This window comes from Rhinopithecus bieti, unplaced genomic scaffold (assembly GCF_001698545.2).
Source record: "Rhinopithecus bieti isolate Rb0 unplaced genomic scaffold, ASM169854v2 scaffold_3043, whole genome shotgun sequence".
Lineage (NCBI taxonomy): Eukaryota > Metazoa > Chordata > Mammalia > Primates > Cercopithecidae > Rhinopithecus > Rhinopithecus bieti.
In genome coordinates this window covers 2,009,798-2,036,968 of record NW_016804580.1, presented here as the reverse complement: position 1 = coordinate 2,036,968, position 27,171 = coordinate 2,009,798, and the positions used below count along the sequence as shown (strand labels likewise).

At 40.4% G+C, this 27,171-nt stretch overlaps 1 protein-coding gene across 2 annotated transcripts in view; it reads right to left on the bottom strand.

Moving 5' to 3' along the window:
* Positions 1-2,005: 2,005 nt before the first annotated feature.
* Positions 2,006-27,171, bottom strand: part of TMEM236 (transmembrane protein 236) — a 48,353-nt gene continuing 23,187 nt past the window's right edge. The window contains exons 3-6 of one of the 2 annotated variants that reach the window (XM_017869207.1): positions 24,913-25,054; positions 5,121-5,401; positions 2,647-2,719; positions 2,006-2,072 (exon numbers count right to left, since the gene is read on the bottom strand). In XM_017869207.1, the coding sequence (XP_017724696.1) occupies positions 2,648-2,719; positions 5,121-5,401; positions 24,913-25,054 (495 nt within the window). In that variant the 3' untranslated portion in view covers positions 2,006-2,072; position 2,647. Of the gene's footprint in view, positions 2,073-2,646; positions 2,720-4,387; positions 5,402-24,912; positions 25,055-27,171 lie in introns of those variants that run through there. The other variant, XM_017869206.1, reaches the window with a different exon arrangement.

Below are 27,171 nucleotides of genomic sequence, written 5' to 3'. Positions count from 1 at the left end.
TGAGCATGGAATGTTCTTCCATTTGTTTGTGTCCTCTTTTATTTCATTGAGCAGTGGTTTGTAGTTCTCCTTGAAGAGGTCCTTCACATCCCTCATAAGTTGGATTCCTAGGTATTTTATTCTCTTTGAAGCAATTGTGAATGGGAGTTCATTCATGATTTTATGTGCCACATTTTCTTAATCCAGTCTATCATTGATGGACATTTGGGTTGGTTCCAAGTCTTTGCTATTGTTAATGGTGCTGCAATAAACATACGTGTGCATGTGTCTCTATAGCAGAATGATTTATAAACCTTTGGGTATATACCCAGTAATGGGATGGCTGGGTCAAATGGTATTTCTAGTTCTAGATCCTTGAGGAATCGCCACACTGTCTTCCACCATTGTTGGACTAGTTTACAGTCCCACCAACAGTGTAAAAGTGTTCCTGTTTCTCCACATCCTCTCCAGCACCTGTTGTTTCCTGACCTTTTTAATGATCGCCATTCTAACTGGTGTGAGATGGTATCTCATCGTGGTTTTGATTTGCATTTCTCTGATGGCTAGTGATGATGAGCATTTTTTCGTGTGTCTGTTGGCTGCATAAATGTCTTCTTTTAGGAAGTGTCTGTTCATATCCTTCACCCACTTTTTGAGCATCAAATATAGCATCAACAAAATTTTATAAAATTATAAAATGATTTTATAAGTATAATACAATATAATTATTAGACTATACATTAATAGCCTAATCATAGATTAATTTTTAAATGTACTTTCCTATAATTAACCATAGTGGACTTTTTTTTTTTTTTTGAGACAGAGTCTTACTCTGTCGCCCAGGCTGGAGCATAGTGGCAAGATCTCAGCTCACTGCAACCTCTGCCTTCTGGGTTCAAGGAATTTTCCTGACTTAGCCTCCTGAGTAGCTGGGATTACAGGCGTGCACCACTACTTTCAATGGCAAAAACCTCAATTACTTTTGCACCAACCTAATAATTTTAATAATATTGGGCTGGGCACGGTGGCTCAAGCCTGTAATCCCAGCACTTTGGGAGGCCGAGACGGGCAGATCACGAGGTCAGGAGATCAAGACCATCCTGGCTAACACGGTGAAAACCCGTCTCTACTAAAAAAAAAATACAAAAAATTAGCCGGGTGAGGTGGCGAGCACCTGTAGTCCCAGCTACTTGGGAGCTGAGGCAGGAGAATGGCGTAAACCCAGGAGGCGGAGCTTGCAGTGAGCAGAGATTGTGCCACTGCACTCCAGGCTGGGCGACAGAGCCAGACTCCGTCTCAGAAAAAATAAAAAAATAAAAAAAATAATATATATGACATTTAATTACAGTGTAGAACTATCAATGTTTTCCCAGTGTAATTTGTTGTAATATCTATTAAATCCCATAGACTTGCACTCTGTAAACATGTATACACTCTAAGTAAAATATTAATTTAAATTAAATTAGCTACTCAATTTTCCTCCTACACATAATCTTTTGTATATGCCTTCATTATTTGTATAAAGTGTTGTGACTTCCGAAAATATCAGGCACATTCATATTAAAATATCAGATAAAAGTGCATTCTAAATTCAAGTAATACTTTTGAGTTGATCTGAGCACTGTTGCTAAGTTTTAATATAGAGATAAATGTATGCTTACATAAAATATTTTCATATTTAGGAATATCATAAATGAATCCCTTGATTATAGACTTTTCTTAATAATAAAAAGACACCCATGGCAGAATTCAAAAGAAATTACTTGTATTATAATTTTTTTTTTTCTGAGACTCTTGTCACCCAGGCTGGCTTGCAGTGGCACAATCTCAGCTCATTGCAACCTCCGCCTCCCAGATTCACGTGATTCTCCTGCCTTAGCCTCCCAAGTAGCTGAGACTACAGGCGTGTGCCACCACACCCAGCTAATTTTTGTATTTTTAGTACAGACCGTGTTTCACCATGCTGGCCAGGCTGGTCTTGAACTCCTGGCCTCAAGTGATCCTCCTGCCTCGGCCTCCCAAACCGTTGGTGCATGAGCCACTGCGCTGGGCCTTGTATTATAATTGTTTTAAGTTATAAGTCTTGTAAGCTCCTGCAGGGTTGATTGATGAAGAGAGAGATGCATTGTTAAACAAGATGCCCTCAGGCTCTCCTTTAAGGAATAAAGATTAATAGGCCACTCAGAAAAGTAAATACATAATGTAAGTATGAATGAAGTGCTGTAATTCAGATTCTATGGGAATTCAGAGGAGAGACACTCAAATGTCCATGAATGGAGGCTTGTGTCCATTTTAATCTATGTATTCAGCAGATTGATCACTTTTGAATACAATACTGCTCGATGAAAAAGTATAGTCTGAAGTAACCTTCAGATTGTATGTATTATTTTTCACAAAAGCAAGGTTTAAATGATTATTCCCAGAGGGTGAGCAGGGCCACAGAAAAGAATAAAACAGGAAATTTCTAAAAATGCATTGAGATACTTGTTTCTTGGAGACTTGGTACCATTCCAATGCTTAGCATTTATCAGATTATTATGGTTTGCCAGATAATGTGCTCAAAGGATTCTTTACCCTTTAACCCTCCTAACCCTATTAATGTAGTACAAGTATTGTGTTCACCTTTTAGATGTGGAAACGGGGACCCACAGAGGTTAAAGTACCTACCTCAAATCAGAAAGCTGGAAGGTAAGCTTTTAACAACTCTGAGTAGATCTTCTTTTACAGTGTGAGAAAAATCCTAAAACAGAGGGAAAGGGAGACAGGGCGGCAGGGGGAGAAGTATTTGGTGGAGCGCAGAATAACACAAGGTCAAATTCTCTTTTATTTTTTTTTTAGATGGGTGTCACTCTGTTGCCCAGTCTGGAGTGCGGTGGCATGATCATAGCTCACTGCAGCCTTGACCTCCTCAGCTCAAGCAATCTTCCTGCCTCAGCCTCCTAAGTAGCTGTGACTACAGGTGTAGATCACCATACCCAGCTAGTTTTTGTAATGTTTGTAGAGGTAGGGTCTCTCCATGTTGCCCAGGGTGGTCTCAGACTCCTGGACTCCAGAGATCCACCTGCCTCGACCTCCCAAAGTGCTGGGATTACACGTGTGAGCCACCATGCCTGGCCATATGTCAAATTCTTAAGCTATTTGTTATCACAGATCATTGAAGAAACTGGCTATATAATCATTACTCTTGCATACATAAGCCTCTCACAAATCTCTCCAGCATCTGAAAATTCCTATCAAATGAACGGCGCTGACTGGGAATATCAGAGAGTGTCCCAACAGGGTGAAAGCAAGTTGCATGACTTCGTATGTAATTATCTTATAACATCAATATATCCATGATATGGCATCACATAAGACACTGATACATTGGCTATTGTATTTGTAAGCTGAACTTTTAATTTTAAACAGGGCTTGTACTTTGATTATTTATCACAATATCAAATTCCACAAATAAAATATTCTTTTACTTTGAAATCTCTGTCTTCACTTTATGGCTTTTTAATATGAAATTTTATATAATTTTATATTGGTATTATTGATGTACCTTGACTTCATTTTACTAAACAACACTCATATTAGTACTTCAGTACTGGCAACACAGCTAAGCCTTAAACTGAGCCAAATATCTATTAAAGTGAATTGCTTTTTATGCTGAAATCAATTTATTGAATAAAAGTCCCTTGCCACAATGGAATAAAGAATATAATTCCATGTTTGAAGGAACAACAATTTTCAAATTTTTAAAAAATATAATCTGGCCAGGCGTGGTGGCTCACTCCTGTAATCCTAGCACTTTGGGAGGCTGAGGCGGGCAGATCACCTGAGGTCAGGAGTTCGAGATCAGCCTGGCCAACATGGTGAAACCCCATCTCTACTAAAAATACAAAAATCAGTCAGGCGTGGTGGCAGGCGCCTGTAATCCCAGCTACTCAGGAGGCTGAGGCAGGAGAATCGCTTGAACCTGGGAGACAAAGGTTGCAGTGGGCTGAGATTGCACCATCACACTCCAGCCTGGGGAACAAGAGCGAGACATTGTCTCAAAAAAAAAGAAAAAAGCTTAGTCTAAAAATTATTCAATAATTTCAGGTGTGTTCTTTAAAACTAAATTGACTCAATCAATTCATATAATCCTCTCTATATAAAAGATAAAAATCTTATTCTTGGGCTAACTTGATGGAAAAGCTTCTTAGTTTTTTAAAAGGCTCTATTAAAGAGTATTCTTAGAAAAAGTGTGGTGTACATCAGTGGTCCCCAACCTTTTGGCACCGGGGCCAGTTTTGTGGAAGACAATTTTCCACAGTTGGGGTGGGGGTGAGGGTGGGTTCTGGGATGAAACTGTTCCACCTCAGATCATCAGGCATTAAATTCTCATAAGGAGCTCAAGCTAAATCCCTCGCATACACAGTTCACAACAGGGTTTGGGCTCGTATGAGGATCTAATGCCACTGATGATCTGACAGGAGGTGGAGCTCAGGTGGGAACGTTCAGTTCGAGGCTCACCACATGCTGTGCAGGCTGCTTCCTAACAGACCAGGGATGGGTACTGGGACCATGTTCCAGGGGTTGGGGACCTCAGTATACCTAACTAACTAAAATTAACTGCTAACCCTTTCTAGAAATACCTGAAAGTCAACTTACAAGAATATTACTTTACTTAAATTTAGCACCTTTTGTATATGTAAAAAAAAAAAAAGTATGCTAGAGTTAGTAAAATGGCTTATTCTCTACAATCTAGTCATTTCCTTTATAGTGCAAAAACCTACACTCCAAGAAAAAAAGAAGGATTACAAATGTACACACAGGTATCACAAAGAGGCCTTACAGATCCCATTTTCTTTTTAAAATGGAGACATTTCAAAGGCAGAAAAAAACCTGAGTCTGGTTAGGTAATTGAAGTAAATGTAAGAGAGAGTCACGAGGATATTTTTACACAGGCCCAGCACGGGTGTGATAGTCCCCAGGGCAATGATTAAACCAAGTCTAACAAAAACAAATGGTAAATCTTGCAGCAGGATGCTCAGGCAATTGAGAAGAGGGTTTTGGGGAGTGAATGTAATTCGAAGGAGAGAAATAAAACTGAATATGTAGACTGGGTATAGCCAGCTTGACTTGTACACTTTGGGGTGACCAGCCACACGCACCATTTCTATCGTGTCAGACCACAGGAGAAAGCTCCATAAGAATAATTCTGCCCTGACATCTCGCCGGGACATCATTTTCAGGATTCCAGAGTCACAGGAGGGCTCCTGGGGTCCCGTGAACACAGACAACTGGCTCCATGTCATGGCTCCTGATGGCAGAGACAACTGGGTGCTGTTGGTTGCCTGGGGAGATGCAGCGTTTTCTTGACTTTGCCTCACTTGCTCCGTCACCGTTTTTATGTGTTGCAAAGAGCTTGAATGGGTGTGCCCATTTTGGCTACCTGCAATTAACAGATTTATTTACATTTCAGTTTTTAAAATGTATCCATTTTGGCTCAAATGTTATTCAAATTTAAAATTCCATTTAAAGGTGGAATTCTCCATATTCTTTTGTTTTTCACTTAATTTAATTTAATTTTATTTTAAGTTCCAGGATACATGTGCAGGACACGCAGGTTTGTTACATAGGCAAACGTGTGCCATGGTGGTGTGCTACACCTGTCAACCCATCACGTAGACATTAAGCCTCACATGCATTAGCTATTTATCCTGATGCGCTCCCTCCCCACATATTCTATTATTTGAGGCCTATTTTACCCATGGAATTTCAAGATAACACTGAAGTAGCACGCTGAAAAAACATAGAGGTGGGGAAGGCTCTTGGTGTCTTGGTATTTTCCTGGATTCAGATCCGAAGTCATTTTTTACCACTCCATAATAACAGACATTATTGGTTTCTAAGCTATACACTTTCACACATTATTATCTCATTTAATCCTCAGAACAAAGCTGAGAAATAGGGATTACTATCCCATTTTACAACTATAGAAACTGGGTCTTGAGAGGTTAAAGAACGCTGATATTCAAATGCAGTTAGTATTGGGCAGAGCTGGAATTCACACCTAGATTTGTTTGACTCCGATTGACAAACTCTTAACTTTATGGCTTCTATTACCTGTCTAGATACAATAGATCATGAGTTAATTATAAAACATTTGAGCGTCACAAAATCAAATGAATCTAAAAGTCCCCCAATCCAACCCTGTCATTTTGTAAGACAAACACCCTGTCATTTTATAAGAAGGGACTCACAGAGATGACCATACCCCAGATCTCCAGGCATGAAGTTTGGTGCTAAGAGGGAATCCATTGCTTTTTTGTGTGTTGTGTGTGTGTGTGTGTGTGTGTGTGTGTGTGTGTGATAGAGTCTTGCTCTGTCACCCAAGCTGGAGTGTAGCAGCATGATCTCAGCTCACTGCAACCTCCAACTCCTGGGTTCAAGCGACTCTCCTGCCTCAGCGCCCCGAGTAGCTGGGATTACAGGTGCACACCACCATTCCTGGCTAATTTTTAGTAGAGACGGGGTTTCCGTGTTGGGCAGGCTGGTTTCAAACTCGTGACCTCAAGTGATCTTCCCCCCTCGGTCTCCCAAAGTGCTGGGATTACAGGCGTGAGCCATGGTACCCGGCCTAGAGGGAATCTATTTGACCACTAGAGATTCCTAGTGAAGAGTGACATGCCGAATCTAAGGTTTTTAAGCTGTTCTTTTGCAAAGATTCTTGAAGTGATCATTAGGATTGGTTAACCTAAAGCATCTCTTCTGTGGCCATGGTCAACACACCAATGATCTGAATGAATAAGGCACGTGATGCAACACCATTGTGTGTGTGTGTGTGTGTGTGCGCGTGTGTGTGTTCCTCTCCGTGTATACATGGGTGTTGAGGTTGGATTATGTACAAATTCTCAAATCTCAAGACCTAAAACAATGTTGGTGGCATTATTTTTATGCACAGAAGGGATAATGTGTTCTTTTTCAAACATTTATCCACTAAAACACCATTTTGGTTGCTAAGAAATTATCAGGACTTGACAAAGTTTACTCAGCAAACATGCTGAGCTGCCATATGACGTGATAAGACAAAATTTAAAGGGAGTCATTAGACTGAATAGCTCTAAAGGTCAAAGAGACAAAGTCAAAAACTTGTTGAAGCGCATGGAGCTGAACATGAAAACATTTTACAATAAATAAATTACTATTGATAACTAATAAAATGCTTGACTACTATAAGTAGGAGTTTGTTTAAAGGACACAATACATTTCTAGTTTCTTTTATACAAGTAACTAATTAGTTTTAAAGTTTAAGTGTGAATTGAGCATTTTTGTAAACTAAAAAGATAATCTAAATTCTTGATGACACATTACTTCCAGTATGAATCATTGATAGGTAAATGTCAGCACCCATGACCTTAGAAACTTCTTTACCAATATTAGAATTCAGCGGCCTGAGTGGGAATCATCTTAATAAATAATACTCAAGTAAGGGAGAAAATTGTATAACAATTTATTATTCTTAAATTCATAAAACCATCTTTTTACACTCAGATGCTCATTTGTATCTATTGCACTTCTTATATTATTTAAAAAATTAATATAGAGCCAGGCATGATGGCTCACGCCTGTAATCCCAGCACTTTGGGAGGCCCAGGCAGGTGGATCACCTGAGGTCAGCAGTTCGAGACCAGCCTGGCCAACATGGTGAAACCCATCTCTACTAAAAATAAAAAAATTAGCTGCGAGTGGTGGCGGGTGCCTGGAATCCCAGTTACTCTGGTGGCTGAGGCATGAGAATTGCTTGAACCCGGTAGGAGGAAGGTGCAGTGAGCTAAGATCGCACCACTGCACTCCAGCCTGGGCGACAAGTGAGACTCCAACTCAAAAAATAAAATAAATAAAATGAATTTAAAATCAGTATAGAAAATATTGCCTTAGAATATGTCATGTCCTAGAGAACTTTTGTTCCCCTCTCTTGATAGGTGAAACTGTCATAACGAAAATCCAAACGGCTTTGTCAACATTCAGAACACAGTGTGTAATTTGGGCTTTTGAAAGATGATTGCAAATTCAGCATTGTTTCAAAGCCAGGAAGTGGAAACCCCAAAAGTGACACATTAACATTTTTCTAAACAGTCAGTGAGAGTCTTAACATTTTAGATGCTAAGAGCAGCTGCTATGAACAATGAATTCTTAGCTGGAGTTTGGTTTTAATGAGATACATGCGTATGAGGTGAAATTAGGTCTTTGAACTTCGTATCTTTACACAGTTCAAGGGGTACACGGATTCTGCTTCCTCTTTTCAAGTGAGAAATACTAGAACTATTAACTGGAAAGCTTTGATGGCCTCCCAGGGGGCTGGGGAGAGTTAAGGAAGCTGAGAAATCTTTTGGTCATTGGAGGGGACTAGCAAGTACATCTCGGAGCAAAGTACAGGCTCATGGATTTGATGCTATTCCCTTTAGCTCCAGGATGAGTTTTCTCTCCAAATGAGTACTTTCTAAATATCCACTTAGAGCTGGAATTCTTTTTCCTATTGTTGTTAGTTGTTATTTGTTCTGTGTGGGTAAAACAATATTCACTGGCACAAAATCCATAGAAGACATAAGCGTAAAGAGAGAGATCTCCTCACCTCCTGAGAAGCGCACACTGCCCTTTAAAAAGTAAAAATAGCAGCCTCTTGATACAGTTTCCCACATCTGATTCTAGTTGCTGAAATGACTTTTGATCGTTACTCTGTAAGCTAAATGACCAAGAAAATGTCATTTTGTTAGCAGACAAGAGGCTAAGTAGGCAACTGTAACATACTTTACTTAGTTGTTTATTTATGGATTTATTTTTACCTCTAACTTTTTCCCCAAAAGTTTTCAACACCTAACAGGGGGAAAAACAAAACAAGGCACACGGTAACAATTCAGTAGTGAGGCATTTTCTAGAGTGTGCATTCCTCTTGTGAAGAGAACAAGAAAACAGTATGTTATCCAAATAAAAACGGATGCAGGTACAGTGGCTTATGCTTGCAATCCCAGCACTTTGGAAGGCCGAGGCCGGGGGATCACTTGAGGCCAGGACTTCCAGATCAACCTGGCTAACGTGGTGAAACCCCTCTCTACTGAAAATACAAAATATTAGCCGGGCACGTTGGTGCAGGCCTGTAATCCCAGCTACTCAGGAGGCTGAGGCAGGAGAACTACTTGAACCCAGGAGATGGAGGTTGTAGTGAGCCGGGATTGCACCCCTGCACTCCAGCCTGGACAACAGAGTGAGACTCCATTTCCAATAATTAATTAATTAATAAAAGAGAGAAGAAAAGAAAAGGAATCACAAAGAAAAGCACCTAAAAACATCCAGGAAGAAAGCTGATGCTAAAAATGCATTCATTAGACTCCGAACGGCCTGTAATGAGCAAATACGAGAGTACCGTACCAAGCCTGGGCTAGACACTGGCAAATGGCGTCCCAAATAGCATGGAAGTAGTTCCTAGCTTCATGACTCTGAATCTCCTACAATCACACCAATAAATATGGAATAACAAATGGTGGCCGGGCTGTAAAGGAAATTAAATTCTGTGATGAGAGATAATCAAAGGGGATTCACTGGGGAGTCAAAGGAGGCTCGTCTGAGACGTGACAGTTAAGCAGAGATAGGAAGCATGAGTAGGAATTGATTCAGTGAGGAATGGAAAAAAGAACTTGCAGGTAGTGGGAATGGCCTGTGTAAATATCCTTCAGCTAGCATGAACTGAAAGAAAGGAGTTTGGTGAAAGGTGGGGGATGCAGAGAGGAAGTGGGAGAGGAAAAGAGCTGGTGACTATTAAGAACTTTCTACGTATCAGGCACTGTTCCAAACCCTTTATATGCTTTAACTCACTTATTAAAACCCTATGGTTTTCCCGTTTTATCTTACTTTATGTTATTTTAGAGACAGAGTCTTGCTCTGTTGCCCAGACCGGAGTGCAGTGGCACAGTCATAGCTCACTACAGCCTCCAACTCCCAGACTCAAGCGATCCTCCTGCCTCAGCCTCCCAAATAGCTGAGACTACAGGCTTGCACCACCATACCTGACTAATTTTTTTTTTATTTTTACTTTTAATAGAGACATGGATGACTTGCTGTGTTGCCTGGCTGGTCTCAAACTCCTGGACCCAAGTGATCCTCCTGCCTCAGCCTCCCAACACACTGAATTACAGGCATGAACCACTGCATGCCGCCTATTTTCCCATTTTAATGATGAGTAAACTGAGGCACAGAGAGATTATGCACTATTTCCAAGGTCACACAGCTAGCCAGTAGAAAAAGCAGAACTTGAGTCCCAAACCCTTAACCCTTGTACCACACTCTCTGTGGCAGAGACAGATTATAGAGAGTCCTATGGTCCAGGATAAAAGTTTTGGATTTCTTTCTAAGTTTATTAGGTTGGAGCAAAAGTAGCTACTTAGAGGCAAATATGAGGCAGTAGAATGAAGACACAGAAGGCAGCTGATGTGCAAAGAGATTGTTACCAGTTCACATCAGTCAAAGCATAATTACTCAGAAACAAACATGGCTAGTCTTAATTAACAAGCCCCCAAATCTATTTCTCCCGAGGGGAAAATGGTTAGAGAAATCTAAAAACGAATGATGTAGGCATAACACTGAGAAAACTATCTGGAGCAGAAGAAAATTACCAGTCCTTTTAAAATGATTTCTGAAAAAACATGCAGCACACAAAGCACCGGTAGTCATCATAATTTCAGAGGACAAGGGGAAAAAGGCAATAAATTAAAATACACCTCAAGGTAAATTAGAAACACTGTTATTTATTTATTTATTTACTTATTTACTTTAGAGACATGGTCTCACTCTATTGCCCAGGCTGGAGTGCAGGGGCACAGCCATAGCTCACTGCAGCCTCAAGCTCCTGGGCTCAAGCGATCCTCCTGCCCTAGTCTCCCAACTAGCTGGGACTGCAGGCTCACTCATTCATCCATTCATTTATTCACTGTCTCAAACACTTAGAATGTCTAAGATCCTGTACTAGGAATTGTGGAAGACACAACAATCAAAAGGTAAGATTCTCACCCTTCTAGCAGCTTCCATTCAAATACAGCACTCTGGACTAAACCTTAGAAAGCAGAGCTTCACCATCATCATTTATTTATTTATTTATTTATTTATTTATTTATTTATTTATTATTTTTGAGACACAGTCTTGCTCTACCCAGACTAGAGTACAGTGGTACAATCCTGGCTCATTGCAGCTTTGATGTCCTGGGCAAATGTGATCTACCCACTTCAGAATCCCAAGTAGCTGGGACTACAGGCATGCACTATGACTCCTGGCTCATTTTTTAATTTTTTGTAGAGATGGGGGTCTCACTATGTTGCCCAGGCTGGTCTTGAACACCTGACCTCAAGCAATCCTTCTGCCTCAGCCTCTCAACGCTCTGGAATTACCGGCATGAACCTCCATACCCAGCTAAACACTGTTATTTTGACATACTCTCACTGAGGTAGGGAAGACAAGTAATACTGCCAAGCAATAAATGATGAAATGGGACATCTACCTCACAGGTCGGTTCTAATGAAGGAATACGTCAGTATCTGTAAAGCACTTAAAAATAGTGTTTGGCATATAGAATGATTATTTATGTGTTAAATAAATAAAAAGTAGCAATAGTGAAATAATTTATTGTTTTAAATTAATTGGGACAGAATAGAATATATTAGAATGCAGTAAATAGTAAGAGTGACTGTAATTTAACTTTGGCTATAGTTCCACTATAACTCATTCTCTGGTATATCAGGGGAGGTCACAAGTTTGAGAAACACTGTCACACTACAGAGACTAAACAAGATCATGAGTTTAATTCTCATATTTGCCTGTTCACATCACAAAGGAAAATGCTACCCTACAGATATAACCCACACAAGTGAAGGCAGCTTACAGCAACTAAGAAGAGCCTCTTGTATGTATCTCTTCCTAATTCCATGATCAGTGTTCAGTGATATCACCGGTAGCTTGAAATTGGTCATAGTGGGAGAATTTACACCACAGACGTTGGCAAATGCTACAAATCAGGACTTCCCCACTCCTCAACCCTACTCCACAAAGGTAATTGATTAAACACTGATCAGTATACTACTGCCTATGCTCAAAACTGTGTACAAGTTTTCACCAAATAATAATAATGAATTCAAGATGAATATTCAACCATCATCAGTTCTGGAAAAGCCTGTGGGCATACATTCTCAGCTGTGAAATAGTTGTGGCAACTTTCTTCACAGAAACCATGAGATTGTTGTCCAGTAAATTCAAAAACCCTAAGATCCCATTTCAGTTCCTTGCCACTCATTGCATAAATCTGACAATAAATAAATGTATCATTTCTGTATCTTATACAATGTAAATGTTAAGAGAATTATTTTGTCAGAGGACACAACTAGAAAGCTGGATGATTTAAATTTTTTTAACTTCTTTTTTTTTTTTTGTAGAGATGGGGTCTTGCTATGTTACTCAGACTGGTCTTGAACTCCTGGACTCAAGCGGCTCTCCCACCTTGACCTCCCAAAGTGCTGGGATTACAGGTGTGAGCCACCATGCCCAGCCCACTGGATGGTTTAGAGATCATTTTTCCCTGTACTGCTGCTTTACAGACTTATCTAACACTGGACAAGTATTGCTAAAATCTTAATATTATCCATTTTTAAATATTCTATTTTTAAATATTGAAAAAATGTTCCCATTTAAAATTCCTAATCTTCAGTTTTTCAATCATATTGTGGTCCTCCTCCCCAAGAGATACATGGTTAGACTGGAAAATGTTATTTAATTTATAATATATTTTATACAAAAGTAATTATATTATTTATGTGACTTATGATATATATTTCTAGATATATTTTACTCAAAATATATAATATATAAATAAATGCATGCTGAATCCTTCATGTTCTGTTATTCTTATCAATGTCCCTGAAACGTTTATTTATTTTATAATATATATAAAAATAATATACTATTGAATATTTGTAAAGAAAATATATACAGTAAGGTAAAATGTCAAGATGCATATAGTTATCTCATTGCCAAAGAGAAAAATCCTACACTTTGAAATGGTCTGAAATGCCTCTACCCGTATTTCCTCCTTTACTCCAAATACTCAGGAGTTTTAAGTGCTTGGATACAGACAGGAGCTAGCAATCCCAGCAGGAGCTGGATGACAGAAACTGATGCCTAATGGATTAAACCTGAGTCATTGCATTCTGAAGAACCTCCGTCAGCCCAGTTTATGCATATTTACTAGTGTAGTTTAAGAGCCCTGGAGCGTCTAGACCAGGAGATTCCCAAAAGGCAGCGTCTGCCTGTTTCTGCTCAGCTTTGTACCCCCAGCACCGGTGGAGTGCCTGGTATTGGTATGGCACAGATCCACCATAAAGATTTGCTGAATAAAAGGTGGGAGGAACCTCTTTTCTGGAATCTATTAGCATGAGGGAGCAATGAGCATCCTGGGGGAAAAACCTGCACTAAGGCAAAGAAGTCAAAGCATGAAAACTCGGCCCAACCATTGACTGGTTCCCACAGAGTCAATGGGTAAAATGTGGAGCTCTGCACAGAGTCTACCACTCAGATGCCCTTCTGGCCCAGTCCTGGAGGGAGCCCCGTAAGCAAGGCCACGAGGATTGATTCCACTAACGCACCCTGGAAGACATCAGAAGCACCTGGCAGCACAGGCTGGGGACCTGCATCGCTCAACAGTAAGAGAGGATGTAATGCGATATCAGGCCCCACAGAGGGTGCCAGTGCAGTCTGGCATGGCACAGTCCGCAATGCTTGGGCAGACAGCACCAACAGCAGCAGCAGTGCTTCAAAGCATGCCAGAGACCATCCAGGCACCAGTAGCATCAGGGGTCACCAGGCAGGAGGAAGAAAGGGCATGTTTTAATCCGTTTTCATGCTGCTGATAAAGACATACCCAAGACTGGGAAGGAAAGGAGGTTTAATTGGACTTACAGTTCCACGTGGCCAGGGAGGTCTCACGATCATGGCGGAGGGTGAAAGGCACTTCTTCCATGGCGGCAGCAAGAGAGAATGAAGAAGATGCAAAAGCGGAAACCCCTGATAAACCCATCCGATCTCATGAGGCTTATTCACTATCATAAGAATAGCATGGGAAAGACTGACCCCCCATGATTCAATTACCTCCCCTGGGAACCTCCCACAACACGTGAGAATTCTGGGCGATACAATTCAAGTTGAGATTTGGGTGGCGACACAGCCAAACTCTATCAGGGCAGATGTGTGATTTCAAGAAGATTGTGTTTGTGATCTCATAAGAAGAAGTCCCTGAGAACCTCCAGCTCCCCCAACTACCCACCTACCCACCTATGCACACACATCCAGAAACAGAAGGATTTAGGGTCCCAAAATAGCAAGTGGAAGCAGAGCATGAGAAAAGTGGTGTTCTTCTAGATAGGACCTTACTATTAGTATACATACGATGTCAACAACAAATGATCAAGAACATCAGCTAAGCCAGTGACTTATGCTTGTAATCTCAGCACTTTACGAGGCCGAAGCAGGAGGATCACTTGAGCCCAGGAGGTTGAGGCTGCAGTGCACTGTGATCATGGCACTGCCCTCCAGCATGGACAACAGAATGAGACATTCTCTCAAAAAACAGAAGAGAAAAAGAACATCCACACATTATGCAGGTGATCAGCTCTCTTTGACCTAAGATATGAAAATGTAAATATTGAAAATCAGTGACCTATGCCTTTAATTTCAAACTGGGGCCATAAGCTTTTCTTGGCCCATAATAATATGGAACACAAGGCTTGGTATTATAAAGTAACACATGCTGAATTCTTGTATTCCCTTATTCCTATCAGTCTCCCTGAAATATTTGTTTCCAAAGTATTCTGTGACTTACAAGTGTCTCATTTAATACACTAAAATTATTCACAATTATTTTGACCACTTAGAAAGAAAAAAAAAATTTAATGCCAAATTGTTAACATCATATAAAGCTGTCAAAATCAAAGGGAGCCTTCACTGAAAATTTTGATAGCACCTGACATGCTACGTCTGTTGGCACCCAACTCGCTCCAATATAGCTTTTGGCCCAATCTCATGAGTGTAATCCAGACAGCTGGCACTTCATTAAAAGATATAAATCAGAAATTCTACCCTTCTCTTACCCCAGTCTAGTAGATGGCCACTTATTTCTTGAGAAGAGGAAAAAAAATCCTAGAACTAACATACTTTCCTGAAACTTCCTTCTTCTAAATAGCAAACGGAGGGTAGGAAAGGAAATACCCTCCCCAGTTTGGCCCCGGACACAGTGTTCCTCAAACTCACCCCTGAGCACATTGCAAAATAACACATTATGGAAATCCAGCTCACACTCGGGGCTCATCTTGTATAATAAGCTATTTCTTAAAAGGAAATAAAGAGGAACTCAAAATGCCATTCATTTTATGCAGAAAAAAAAGCTGCATCCTTTTTTTTTTTTTTTTTTGGGTTTTTTTTTTGGTTTTTTTTTTTTTTTTTTGGTTTGTTTGCTTGCTTTTGTTTTTTTTTTTGTTTTTTCCTTTTAACCTCTATGACATCTCTTACATACTATTTGGTTAAAATGCCATGAGTCACATTTCAAGAAAATTTGGAAAGCCAGTTCCCTTAAGAATTTGGATTGACCCGTGCTTGGATTGACCTCTCTGCTTTTAACTTGATATTTATGACAGCTCCTAGTACTTCCTATAGTAAGGGGTTCTCAGAGTGGGCATGAGAATCGATGGCAGAACTTTAAAAAATTACAGATGTCAGGTTCTGTCTTCCAGCCTGTTGAACGGTAGGTAGAGCTCATGCATATGGATTGCAAAGACACTTTGATGATCTCTGGTGCAAATCCATGGCTAAGAATCCCTGTATTTGTGATAACCAGTGGCCCCCGATTCAATGGCAATAGCTTAGATGTTCAATAAAAATTATCGTTGGCATTCATTTTCAGAAATTATATTTTGGTAAGTCAATATCAAGAAGAAATAACTCAGAGAGAAACGGTTCCTTTTCCTTCTTCCTTCCTGCTCTGCAAACTCCCAAACCTGGGTCAGTCCTAACGCTTCTATCTTTTCAACCTGCCAGGCCCAGATTTCTGAAACTCAGTGAGAAAAAACATATAATCTGGATCAGCCGCAGAACAAATTCCTGGTTCCAGTTTGTGCTACACATTCAACATCACTCATCCATCTGTCTCCCTGTCTCTAGCCCACTTCATCTTCATTCCCCACAGCAGTTACCCCAGAGCGTCCCCCTTTCTTGTGGGTCCTCTCCCTTCCATCCATCTCCATTGTTCTCAGCAGAAAATTTGCTTCCTATTTCATGAAGAAATTGGGGCATTATCTGGCATAAATTCCCCTTGCTTGCTTTCTCCCTATCCACTCCTATTATTTTCCCAATTGTCAATCATTTGGGAATTGCTAATTTTAAAAATTAGTAGTGCCTGGGCCTCACTCCAGAAAATTATGATTTCATTAACCGGGTGCATCCTAGACATCCAAACTTTCAAATTTCCTTAGTTGATTTTAATGTACAGCCAAGGGTAAGAAGCACTGCTCTTAATTAGAGATATAAATCAGGGTCTCTCAACGAGGTTTCCTTTTTTAAAATCCAAATATGCCTAATCCCATCCCCAGAGATTCTGATCCAGTTCATCTGGGGCAGCTGTGCTTGGCACTGATATTTTTAAAGAACTCTATTAAGTGCTTTTTTATATGTTGGAAATACCGGAAGAAATACAATAGAAACAGAAGTCTAAAAACTTTGCCAGCTTAGGTAAATAAACATGTTGGCTATCTTGTCTAATTTATTGGTTATTTATAAATTAACCAATTTGTACCCTATAGATAATTCAATTTTTCTTCATTAAACATTTAAATGTTAACTGCTTTGGGAAAATAATTGGTAAATAATTTTACTTGTAGTGCAAAAAAGACTTTTAAGCATAACTACACCATACAGAAATACTAATAGCTTGGATGACATCAAAATTTTAAATTCCCTATATGAGAAACACCATAGTAAAATTAAAAGGCAAATGAGAACCCTGAAATATACACTACACCTACGATAGGCAAAACTTAACATCCTCACTATTTATAGAACTCATGATTCAGTAGAAGAAAAAAAGGAAGTAGAAGAAGAAGAAGAAAAGAAAAGAAAATGGCCATACCAACAGAAAACAGATCAAGGATCTAAATATAGGATTTTTAAAAACTACAAATAGCCAATAAACCTATGAGAAGATGGCAAACACAACTACTACTTTAAAAAGCAAATTATAAAGGTGGTAAGGTACTATTTTGCCTATGCCTATGATACTATTTTGGAAGAGAAGAAATGGAATAAATTTCCACTGTTGCAAGGTTGTAAGGTTAAGGAGAAACAGGTATTTCCTTACATTGCTATTTAGAGGGTAAGTTCTTTAGAGGGAACAGTTTAACTACACATATCACAAACCTTAAAACCTTGCATGGACTTTGAGCCAGAAGTTCTGCATCTAAACATTTGACCTAAGGAAATAAATAATCATCTATACTGCTGAGGTGCTTGCAGGCACTGACTCAAGTTTCTGGTATTAAAAGACCACGCAGAAGGCATTGGATGAGGGCCATTGGGAGCAGATTTATTTGAAAGCCTTACCCTGCCGACATCATACCCAGCACCTCTCGCTGATGTGATAGTGGAAACCGCCTCCTTTGCAGGGCACTGAGGTTTTCCACTCAAATAGCCTGTTGACCTCACCTCTAGCCAGCCATCTCTGAACATGCAGCTCTTCCTAATGCGGCCAAACCCCTCTTGCCACACCACGCGGTACATACGATCCCTTTATGGGCCCCTCTACATTCCCAGCATGTGTAGCCAGTCCCTAGTAGTCACTTTCTTCTGGCAGTGTTCTTGCTGAGGAGTCTGGGCATGAGCAGATGCTCCAGGTCTTCTGAGGACATTCTGCAGTCATCATCCTGATATCATTCGGCTCCCACCCAGAGGCAGTTAACTCTCTCCATACCCAGCTTCTGTTTTGCCAGTCACCTCACTGAGAGGTTTCTGACTCCTACACGTAGCACAGGGTGCTTTAAACACAGCCCACCTGCACTGCACATGGACACGCACTTTAACCATGACTTGTCTGCCCTGCCCAACTGAAAAGCACATCGCCTTACGCATTCTAACCATATCCTTGTCCTTCTCAACCCTTTTACTTCTGAACGAGACTTATAATAGCAGGGTTTATCATAGCTAAAAACTGGAACAAATCTAGTTGTTCAACAACTGGGGATCTGCTAGCTATATTATCATGGTTCATTAACATAATGGAATATAATTCCACCAATAACACCTTCTACACAATAGAAGACGTAATAATGAGGCTGGGCACAGTGGCTCACACCTGTAATCTCAGCAGTTTGGGAGGCGAGGTGGGTGAATCATTTGAGGTCAGGAGTACAAGACCAGCCTGGCCAACATGGTGAAACCCCATCTCTACTAAAAATACAAAAATTAGAGGGACATGGTGGTGCACGGCTGTCGTCCCAGCTACCTGGGAGGATGAGGCATGAGAATCGCTTAAGCCCAGGACCACAGGCTGCAGTAAGCAGAGATCATGCCACTGCACTCCAACCTGAGCAACAGAGCGAGACTGTCTCTAAAACAAAAACAAAACAAAATAAAACAAAAAGAAGATGTAATTATGAGAATGATGCCCACCATACATTAAGAAAAAAAAAAAGAGTTGCAGAAGAGGTTTTCTTAATAGATGAATGTACATCAAGATGCTATCCAGTTATAAATTTCTAGCTTGTAGGGTTATGGTTCGTTTACCTTTTCTTTTTCGTTTATCTCTATTTTATAACTTTTAAAATGAGTATGTGTTCTTTTGGAAAATGAAACATTAGAAAGAAAAAATTCAATATGGTATGTCAAAAGCGTTATCTGTTTTTCAAAGGTGTTGAGCCTCAAGCCAGTGTGTACCCCACCAAGATGGGTCACTCTGCCTTCAAAGCTGAAATTGCCCAGAGCAGCAGCAGCAGTCACGAGACCCTAGATGGGGGCTCACTTTGCCTCTAGGTGGTGCAGTCATGACTGCCAGGGAGCTGGGCCTGGAGAGAGAGTTGGCAACCTATCTATCTCTCCATAGAAATGGTAGCGTCCTAGAAACAGGTATGGTTACAATGCTAAATGAAGCCCTAGATTAATGATTTTTAAACATTTAGCAGAGGAACCTTTTTTTTCCCCCAAATGAAATCTCACATAAAACATCAACACTTAAGCACACAAAAACATTGTTGATCATGATGAAGCTCTCCCTTCTCCCAAACACACACATACGACACACACACACACACACACACACACACACATGCATGCATGCATACATGCATGCAAATTTTCTTTCCTTTTTTTTTTCTTTTGAGACAGAGTCATGTTCTGTCACCCAGGCTGGAGTGCAGTGGTGCCATCTCAGCTCACTGCAACCTCCGACTCCTGGGTTCAAGCGATTCTTCTGCCTCAGCTTCCCCAGTAGCTGGGATTACAGGCGCCTGCCACCACGGCTGGCTAATTTTTTGTATTTTTAGTAGAAATGGGGTTTCACCATGTTGGCCAGGCTGGTCTCAAACTCCTGACCTCAGATGATCCCCCCACCTTGGCCTCCCAAAGCGCTGGGATTACAGGCGTGAGCCACTGCACCCGGCTGCATGCAAATTTTCACAGTTACTCTTGAAGTGATATTATAGGTTTCTGAAATGACAAGTTAATGAACAGTAGTCGGTATTAAGAAGGCAACTTGCCTCCCAGCACCAGGTTTGTGGATTCAAGGTGTGAAATCCAACCAAGCTTAATTTCGATATAGGAGTTAAGAAGAAGTTATTTAGGCAGATATGAGGGTGCGGGAGTCCTTGGTAAGGTTTTCCTTTTAATGAAAAGCACCCCCAAATCATTTTCTTTTCTAACAAAGAGCAGCCTGTAAAATCGAGCTGCAGACAGAGACAAGCAAGCTGGAAGCTTGCACGGGTGACTGCCGGCTGCTGTGCCAATAGGAAAAGGCCACCTGGGACTAGGCATGGTCAAAATGGTGGCTCCATCTTCCTTCTCTTTGCCAGCTGTGTGTACAGTGAGGCGCAGGCAACATGGCACCAGCCAACTGGAAAGCCTATTTGCATAATAAGATTGGGGTGGGGTGACCAGCCTTTTCTGGGCACTATGTAAACATCACGCCCAGTCCAACCAATCTGTGAGCCCTATGTAAATCAGACACCACCTCTAAAGCCTGTCTATAAAACCCAGTGCACTCTGTCACGGTCCGGAATTCCCATTGAGGAGCCCCTCTGTCTCGAAAGAGAGAGAGCTGCTCTCCTTTCTTTTGTCTATTAAACCTCCGCTCCTAAACTCACTCCTCGTGTGTGTCCACGTCCTTAGTCTTCTTGGTGCGAGATGATGAACTTTGGGTATTTACCCCAGACAACAACACTGCTTCATTTTCACTTCCCAAACATGGCCATTTGCTACATACACACCTTAGTTCTTGGAGACCCAACCTTTCTCCTATGTAGAAAACTTTCTTTACCATGTCTACCTATAAGCTCCTGCAAATCCAAGATCTTTCCTTTAGTCTTTTCTTACCTTCAACACCTTAGATAAAATGAAGTTTTCCTTCATTTGTGGCACCATAGTACTTTAGCTATTATAATCTATTGTACCACTTTGTAACAGGGTGTCTGGCCTGGGCTGCAAGTCCTATTCAAATAAGTCTCGAAGGTAGGACTGAAAACTCCCTCTGTAATCATGGACACTTTCATGGGTCTGTTTGCACCCACTGGTTTTGATGGGGGTTAAGGAATCTAGATGGTAATAGGTAGAGGACTCTAATGGTGGCCAGGAATGAGGTTCAGACAATATAGCTAAGCCCGATTTGAGGACCTATGAGACCCCCATGAAGAAAAGCTGCCTCAAAGAAGGAGTCTGGCTCTGCCATATTCAGCCACAAGGTCTATAAGTGCGAGGGGAAGTGGTGGTTTGCAGGGGAGTAGAATGGCCGTTATCTGAAATCACTGAAGCCCAGCCAATCTGTTGGTACATATACACTCTAAGGGCTAAACCGTTGTTGTTTCCAAGCAAAAACAGTTGTTCTAGTGCTCTGTTTGAGACCTCCTTAGAAAACTAGAACTCAGTGGCAGGAAGCCAATATTCCCACTAGCAGAAGAAAGGAAGTCAATCTAAAGCACCAGCAGCATATCCACCAATATCCCAGACACAAGCAACAGCAGCACCAACAGCATTTAGAGCAGAGCCAAGCAGGAGTGGTAGAAAATAGCAGACGCCGAGGGGTTTGCACATGAGAGTAAGAAACTGAGTGTAAAGCAGATGCAGCAGTGTCGCCAGCGGTCTAGACCAACAAATAAGGGCACAGGAGACCCACCGTGAGTCTGGTGTAAAATGGGAGCAGCAGGTGGGCACAGTGGCTCACGCCTGTCAACCTAGTGCTTTGGGAAGCTGTGGCAAGCAGATCACTTGAGGTCAGGAGTTAGAGACCAGCCTGGCCAACAGGGTGAAAACCCATCTCTACTAAAAATACAAAAATTAGCCAGGCATGGTGGTGCCCTCCTGTATTCCCAACTACTTGGGAGGCTGAGGCAGGAGGATCACTTGAGCCCAGGATGCAAAGGCTGCAGTGAGCTGAGATTGTACCACTGCACTCTAGCCTGGGCACCAAAGCGAGACTCCGTCTCAAAAAATTAATTAATTAATTAATTAATTAATTAATTAAATGGGAGCAGGAAGAAGACAGTGAAGAAGAGGAGATGGAAGTCCTCTTCTTCCACAGGCTATTCTTTGTATTCTTATTATTTGTGCACGTGACTGGGGATTGGCATTCCTAGGTATCACATACATCTGTGAGATTGCCGTGCTGCAGAGATCCACACGTCAGAAAAATGCTCCCATACGTGACGCAACCTTCATGAAACGATGCAGTTAGAAGCTGCTGCATGATAATTACTTAATACTGAGAAATTTCCACTGGTAATAGGAGGTTAGTAAAAAGGATCCCTTGATCCAGTGAAGACTGTTTTAAGCATAAGCATATTTCATCTGCAGAATAACTTTTATTTAAAATTTTCGAAAAGGAAAAGCTACACAAAGATAAAAGTTTTGTAGCTTGGAATGAAGATGGTTAGGATGCTATAAGAGTGTCCATAAATCCATGCATTGTAGATGATGTTAGTTTCATCTAACGTAAAGTCCAGACTGCTACTAGCTAACAGACATGGATGCATTTCAGACTATCTGGAAAGAGCAAAGAACATATTCACTTTTCCCACATTCCTGAAGGCAGTCAAATTATTCTAGATCTTGTTCATCCCCCACCTCTAGTCAATTTTTTTAATTTGCAAGTACCACCTGTAGTGAAACCATATTTATGGTATATTTGCTTAGGTTCAGAATTATGTATTTAAGATTTACACATTAATGTATTTATATATTAATTCATGTTCCAAGGAATAAATGATAAAACCTCATGGATTCAAAAATTACATAATTTATATCATTAATCTCATGTTAAAATCAGTGTAGGAGACTATTTGGGTTCGAGGTTTGCATAAAAATTAAAAGTATGTATCGTTCATATTTACGAAGGCATTTCAAGTGACTGCTAGTTTTTTTAAGTGTGAATTTATTAAATGGCTGAACTATCAAATCAGACACTAATCTTCCTAAATTTGGATGGAGAACAACAGCTCAAGAAGAAGGCTCTTCAAGTGAGAAGCAGTTGTACAAAATGTTCTAGAGTCTTCTCCCCCAGATCTACTTCTTTTTTGACTTATTTCAGGTCTCAGTGTCATTGTTGAAGTTATGGATACAAGGAAAATTCCCCTTTAAAAATCCAACTAATGGTTTGCCATGGTGGTTCACACCTGTAATCCCAGCACTTTGGGAGGCCAAGGTGGGTGGATCACCTGAGGTCAGGAGTTCGAGACCAGCCTGGCCAACATGATGAAACCCTGCCTTCACTAAAAATACAAAAATTAGCCACACATGGTGGTGCATGCCTGCAATCCCAGCTACTCGGGAGGCTGAGGCAGGAGAATTGCTTAAATCCAGGAGGCAGAGGTTGCAGTGAGCAGAGGTCATGCCACTGCATTCCAGAGCAAGACTCCATCTCAAAAAAAATAAAATAAAATAAAATAAAAAATTCATCACTAACAAAATAAAATGTCATTAACTTATTCCCGAAAAGATACATGTGTCTTTCTTTTTTAAAAAGACCTTTAAACTTGCACAGGAAAGTTATATTAATATAGAAAATACAGAGTCATCAGAAACCATCCAATTTAAAGCTGGTTGCAGGTGTGCACACCTAGAATCCCAGCTACTCAGGAGGCTGATGCAGGAGGATCTCCTGAGCTCAAGAACTCTAGATCAGCCTAGGCAACACAGCGAGACTCCAGCTCAAATTTAAAAAAAAAAAAAATCAAATTTAAAAATAGATTTGAATTTTTAAGGAATCTAGAGATGTAGCAAAGGATTCGGAGATTCCCAACTCTCCTGAGTTTAAGACAAATAATCCTGACTCTGGAGGGCAGATGTGACTTGGGTGGGCTTTCCGCTCAACAGATGGCCCCAACTGCCATCTTATCAACCTACATGTCACCTGTGTTATGTTAGACATAACAGACCATCATCTCCCTCCCAAGGATGAAGTAGAAAGTGACAGGCTCAGATTCTGCAATTTCCTAGTGGCCTTCACCTCAGTTTTGCTTTCCACCTGAGCAGCAAGTGACTGGAAGGTACTGGTATCTGACCGATAAATGACTGACGGGCTCCAGTGGTGACCCCGTCACTCTGAAGCTGTCTCCTGAGCCTCACCCAGTTGACTCCATTCACCCCATCAGAAAACAACTGACAAAACTTACCCATTTCAAATGTACAACATGACAAAATCTTAGCCACAGGGTAACTAGCATACAAATATTGCCAATTAAACACAGATATTACCACATGAAATTTAATGAAAGTTGGAGTAATTTATGAATAAATAAATAAAATATTCCGTTAACAAAATACCTTTTTGTAAGGGCCAATCTGTATTTAGTTTCAACTCATTACTTTGGAGTAGATGTGGCATATCTTGTTGGGTTTTCTTTAAATTTTATTTTTTTTATAGGGATGGCATCTTGCTATGTTGCTCAGGCTAGTCTCAAACTCCTGAGCTCATGCCATCTTCCCATCCTGGCCTCCCAAAGTGCTGGGATTACAGGCATGAGCCAGCACACCCAGCCATAGCTTGGTTTTGTTAGTGCGATCTTTGGTATTTTTATAATTTACAATTAAAAACACATAACTGGGGAGGGGGGAGGGACAGCATTAGGAGATATACCTAATGTAAATGACGAGTTAATGGGTGCAGCACACCAACATGGTACATATATACATATGTAACAAACCTGCACGTTGTGCACATGTACCCTAGAACTTGAAGTATAATAATAAAAAAAAAAAAAACATAATTATCTAGGACACAACTACCACAGTCATATTAATTCCTGTAGTAAAAGTCTCCAAACTAAGCTTTTTATTAATTCATTTGAACATATGGTTTAAGAGACTTCCTAGAAAATATGTATCTAAATAATTTACTTGGATAATTTCTTGCTGGAATAAACATTAAGGTGTTTGGTATTAACTATTTGAAAATTTTTAATTTATCAGTACTATCAAAATGCAGATAGGAAACAAAGCAGCTATCTAGCTATCAAGGTAGGTTTAAAAATAATTATGTTTAGATATCTTCGTTTACAGTCTTCTATCAGTAATGTTAGCCCTAAGAAAAGGTATCCTTAAACATGTTGTCACATAACAGAGTGGCAGAAAGGTGAAAGACATATCAAACTTTAAAAAATATTCATATTTAAAAGAACACTTACTCTTTTGACTCCCTCTAAGAGGATATATCCTGAGTTTTTCAATAATATCAACCACGATCAGGGATAACAGAACCAGAGACACGGGTAGGTCAGGTAACATATCAGGTAAGACATCAGCGGACCCATTAATGCTCTTTTGAACCTGTTTAGAGAAAACCATTCAGAAGCATTAAATTATTGTGCTTTCTTTGCTCAAAATGCTTTCAATAGTCTGAATGCAGCACTAAATTAATTATAATTATTTACTAAAAAACTAGAAGGTTGGTTTTTAACTTGTCAGGTTTTAAACTCCACAAGGTATTGAACCATTTCTAAAGCAATCATAAAGACTCATATCAATGGAAGCCTATTTTCAGTTAAAAACAGACCTTGGTAAATACATGTAAAAATATAGTAGTGGGCTCCTTGTAATATTGTAGGGGTAACTCCTTCCAACTCTATCGCTGAACAGAGTTTCTAAGAATCCAGTCGCAAAGAGCTAAGGGAACAAATATTAACATTTAGAATCTTCCAAGAAGACAGAACTCAGATAATTCCGGCTAGACTTTGGGACACTTCCTTCGCCTGCTTAAAGTGTTTACAAAAAGCTATGGCAAGAGCAGGTGTGGTGGCTCACACCTATAATCCCAGCACTTTGGGAGGCCAAGGTGGGAGGATTGCTTGAGCCCAGGAGCTCGAGACCAACCTGAGCAACAAGGCCCATGTCTATGAAAAATTTAAAAATTAGCTGGGTGTGGTGGCACACACCTTTGGTTTGAGCTACTGGAGAGGCTAAGGTGGGCGGATCACTTGAGCCCAGGAGGTTGAGGCTGCAGTGAGCTGTGATTGTGGCACTGCACTCTAGCTTGGGTGACAGAGCAAGACCCTGCTCCACCAAAAAACAGAAAGAAAAACAAACCACAATAACAAAAAACTATGGAAAGCATTGTATTAATGATGAAATATTGAAAGTTTTCCCTCTGAAATCAGGAATAAGACAAAGATGCCACCATGACCATTTCTGCTCAACATTGTCCTGGAGGTCTTAGCCAGGGTAATGGGCCAGAGAAAGAAATAAACAGTGTAGGCTGGGTGCTGTGGCTCACACCTGTAATCCCGACACTTTTGGGAGACGAGGCGGGTGGATTACCTGAGGTCAGGAGTTCGAGAACAGCCTGGCCAACTTGGTGAAACCCCGTCTCTACTAAAAATACAAAAAAAATTAGCCAGGCATGGTAGCACATGCCAGTAGTCCCAGCTACTCAGGACACTGAGGCAGAAGAATCACTTGAACCCAGGAGGCGGAGGTTGCAGTAAGCTGAGATCGCACCATTGCACTCTAGCCTGGGTAACAGAGTGAGACTCCATTTCAAAAAAAAAAGAAAGAAAGAAAGAAAAAATTAACAGTGTAAATATTGGAAAGAAGAAAACAAAATGTCATTATTCATAGACTATTTGATTGTACATAGAGAAAATCTCCCCAAATGGATAAATTATTTCTAAATACCAAAGACAAAAGAGTTCAAATATATGAGTTTTTTTTTTTTTAAAAAAAGATACTATTCAATGCCACTTCAATCAATATTCCAACTTTTGTGGAAAAGACAGGCTGATACTAAACTTTATATGGAAATTAAAAGGCAGGAAATTCTAGAAGAAAAGAACCAGCTAGGAAGATTTACTCTTCTGGATATAAAGAACTAGTATAAAGCTTCAAGAACTAAGACAGTGTAGTGTTGGCATAGGAATTATGTATATCTGCACTTGATTTATAACAAAGGTGGCACAGCAGAGAAAAGTGGGCAGGATGGACTTTTTAGTAAATGGTGCTTGGTTCATGGAATGTTATATGGTGAAACAAATTAACTCACTGCTGCACAACATATACAAAGATCAATTCCAGACGTATTGTGAATCTAAAAAAGAATGAAGAAACAATACAGCCTTCAAAATATAATTAGAAGGCCGGGCACAGTGACTCACGCCTGTAATCCCAGCACTTTGGGAGTCCAAGGCGGGTGAATCACTTGAGGTCAGGAGTTCGAGACCAGCCTGGCCAACATGGTGAAACCCTATCTCTATGAAAAACACAAAAATTAGCCGGGTGTGGTGGCACACACCTGTAATCCCAGCTACTTGGGAGGCTGAGAGGGGGGAATCACTCGAACCCAGGAGTTGGAGGTTGCAGTGAATAGTGATTACACCACTGCACTCCAACCTGGGTAATAGGGCAACACTCCATCTCAAAAAAATAAAAGAAAAGAAAAAAATTATATATAT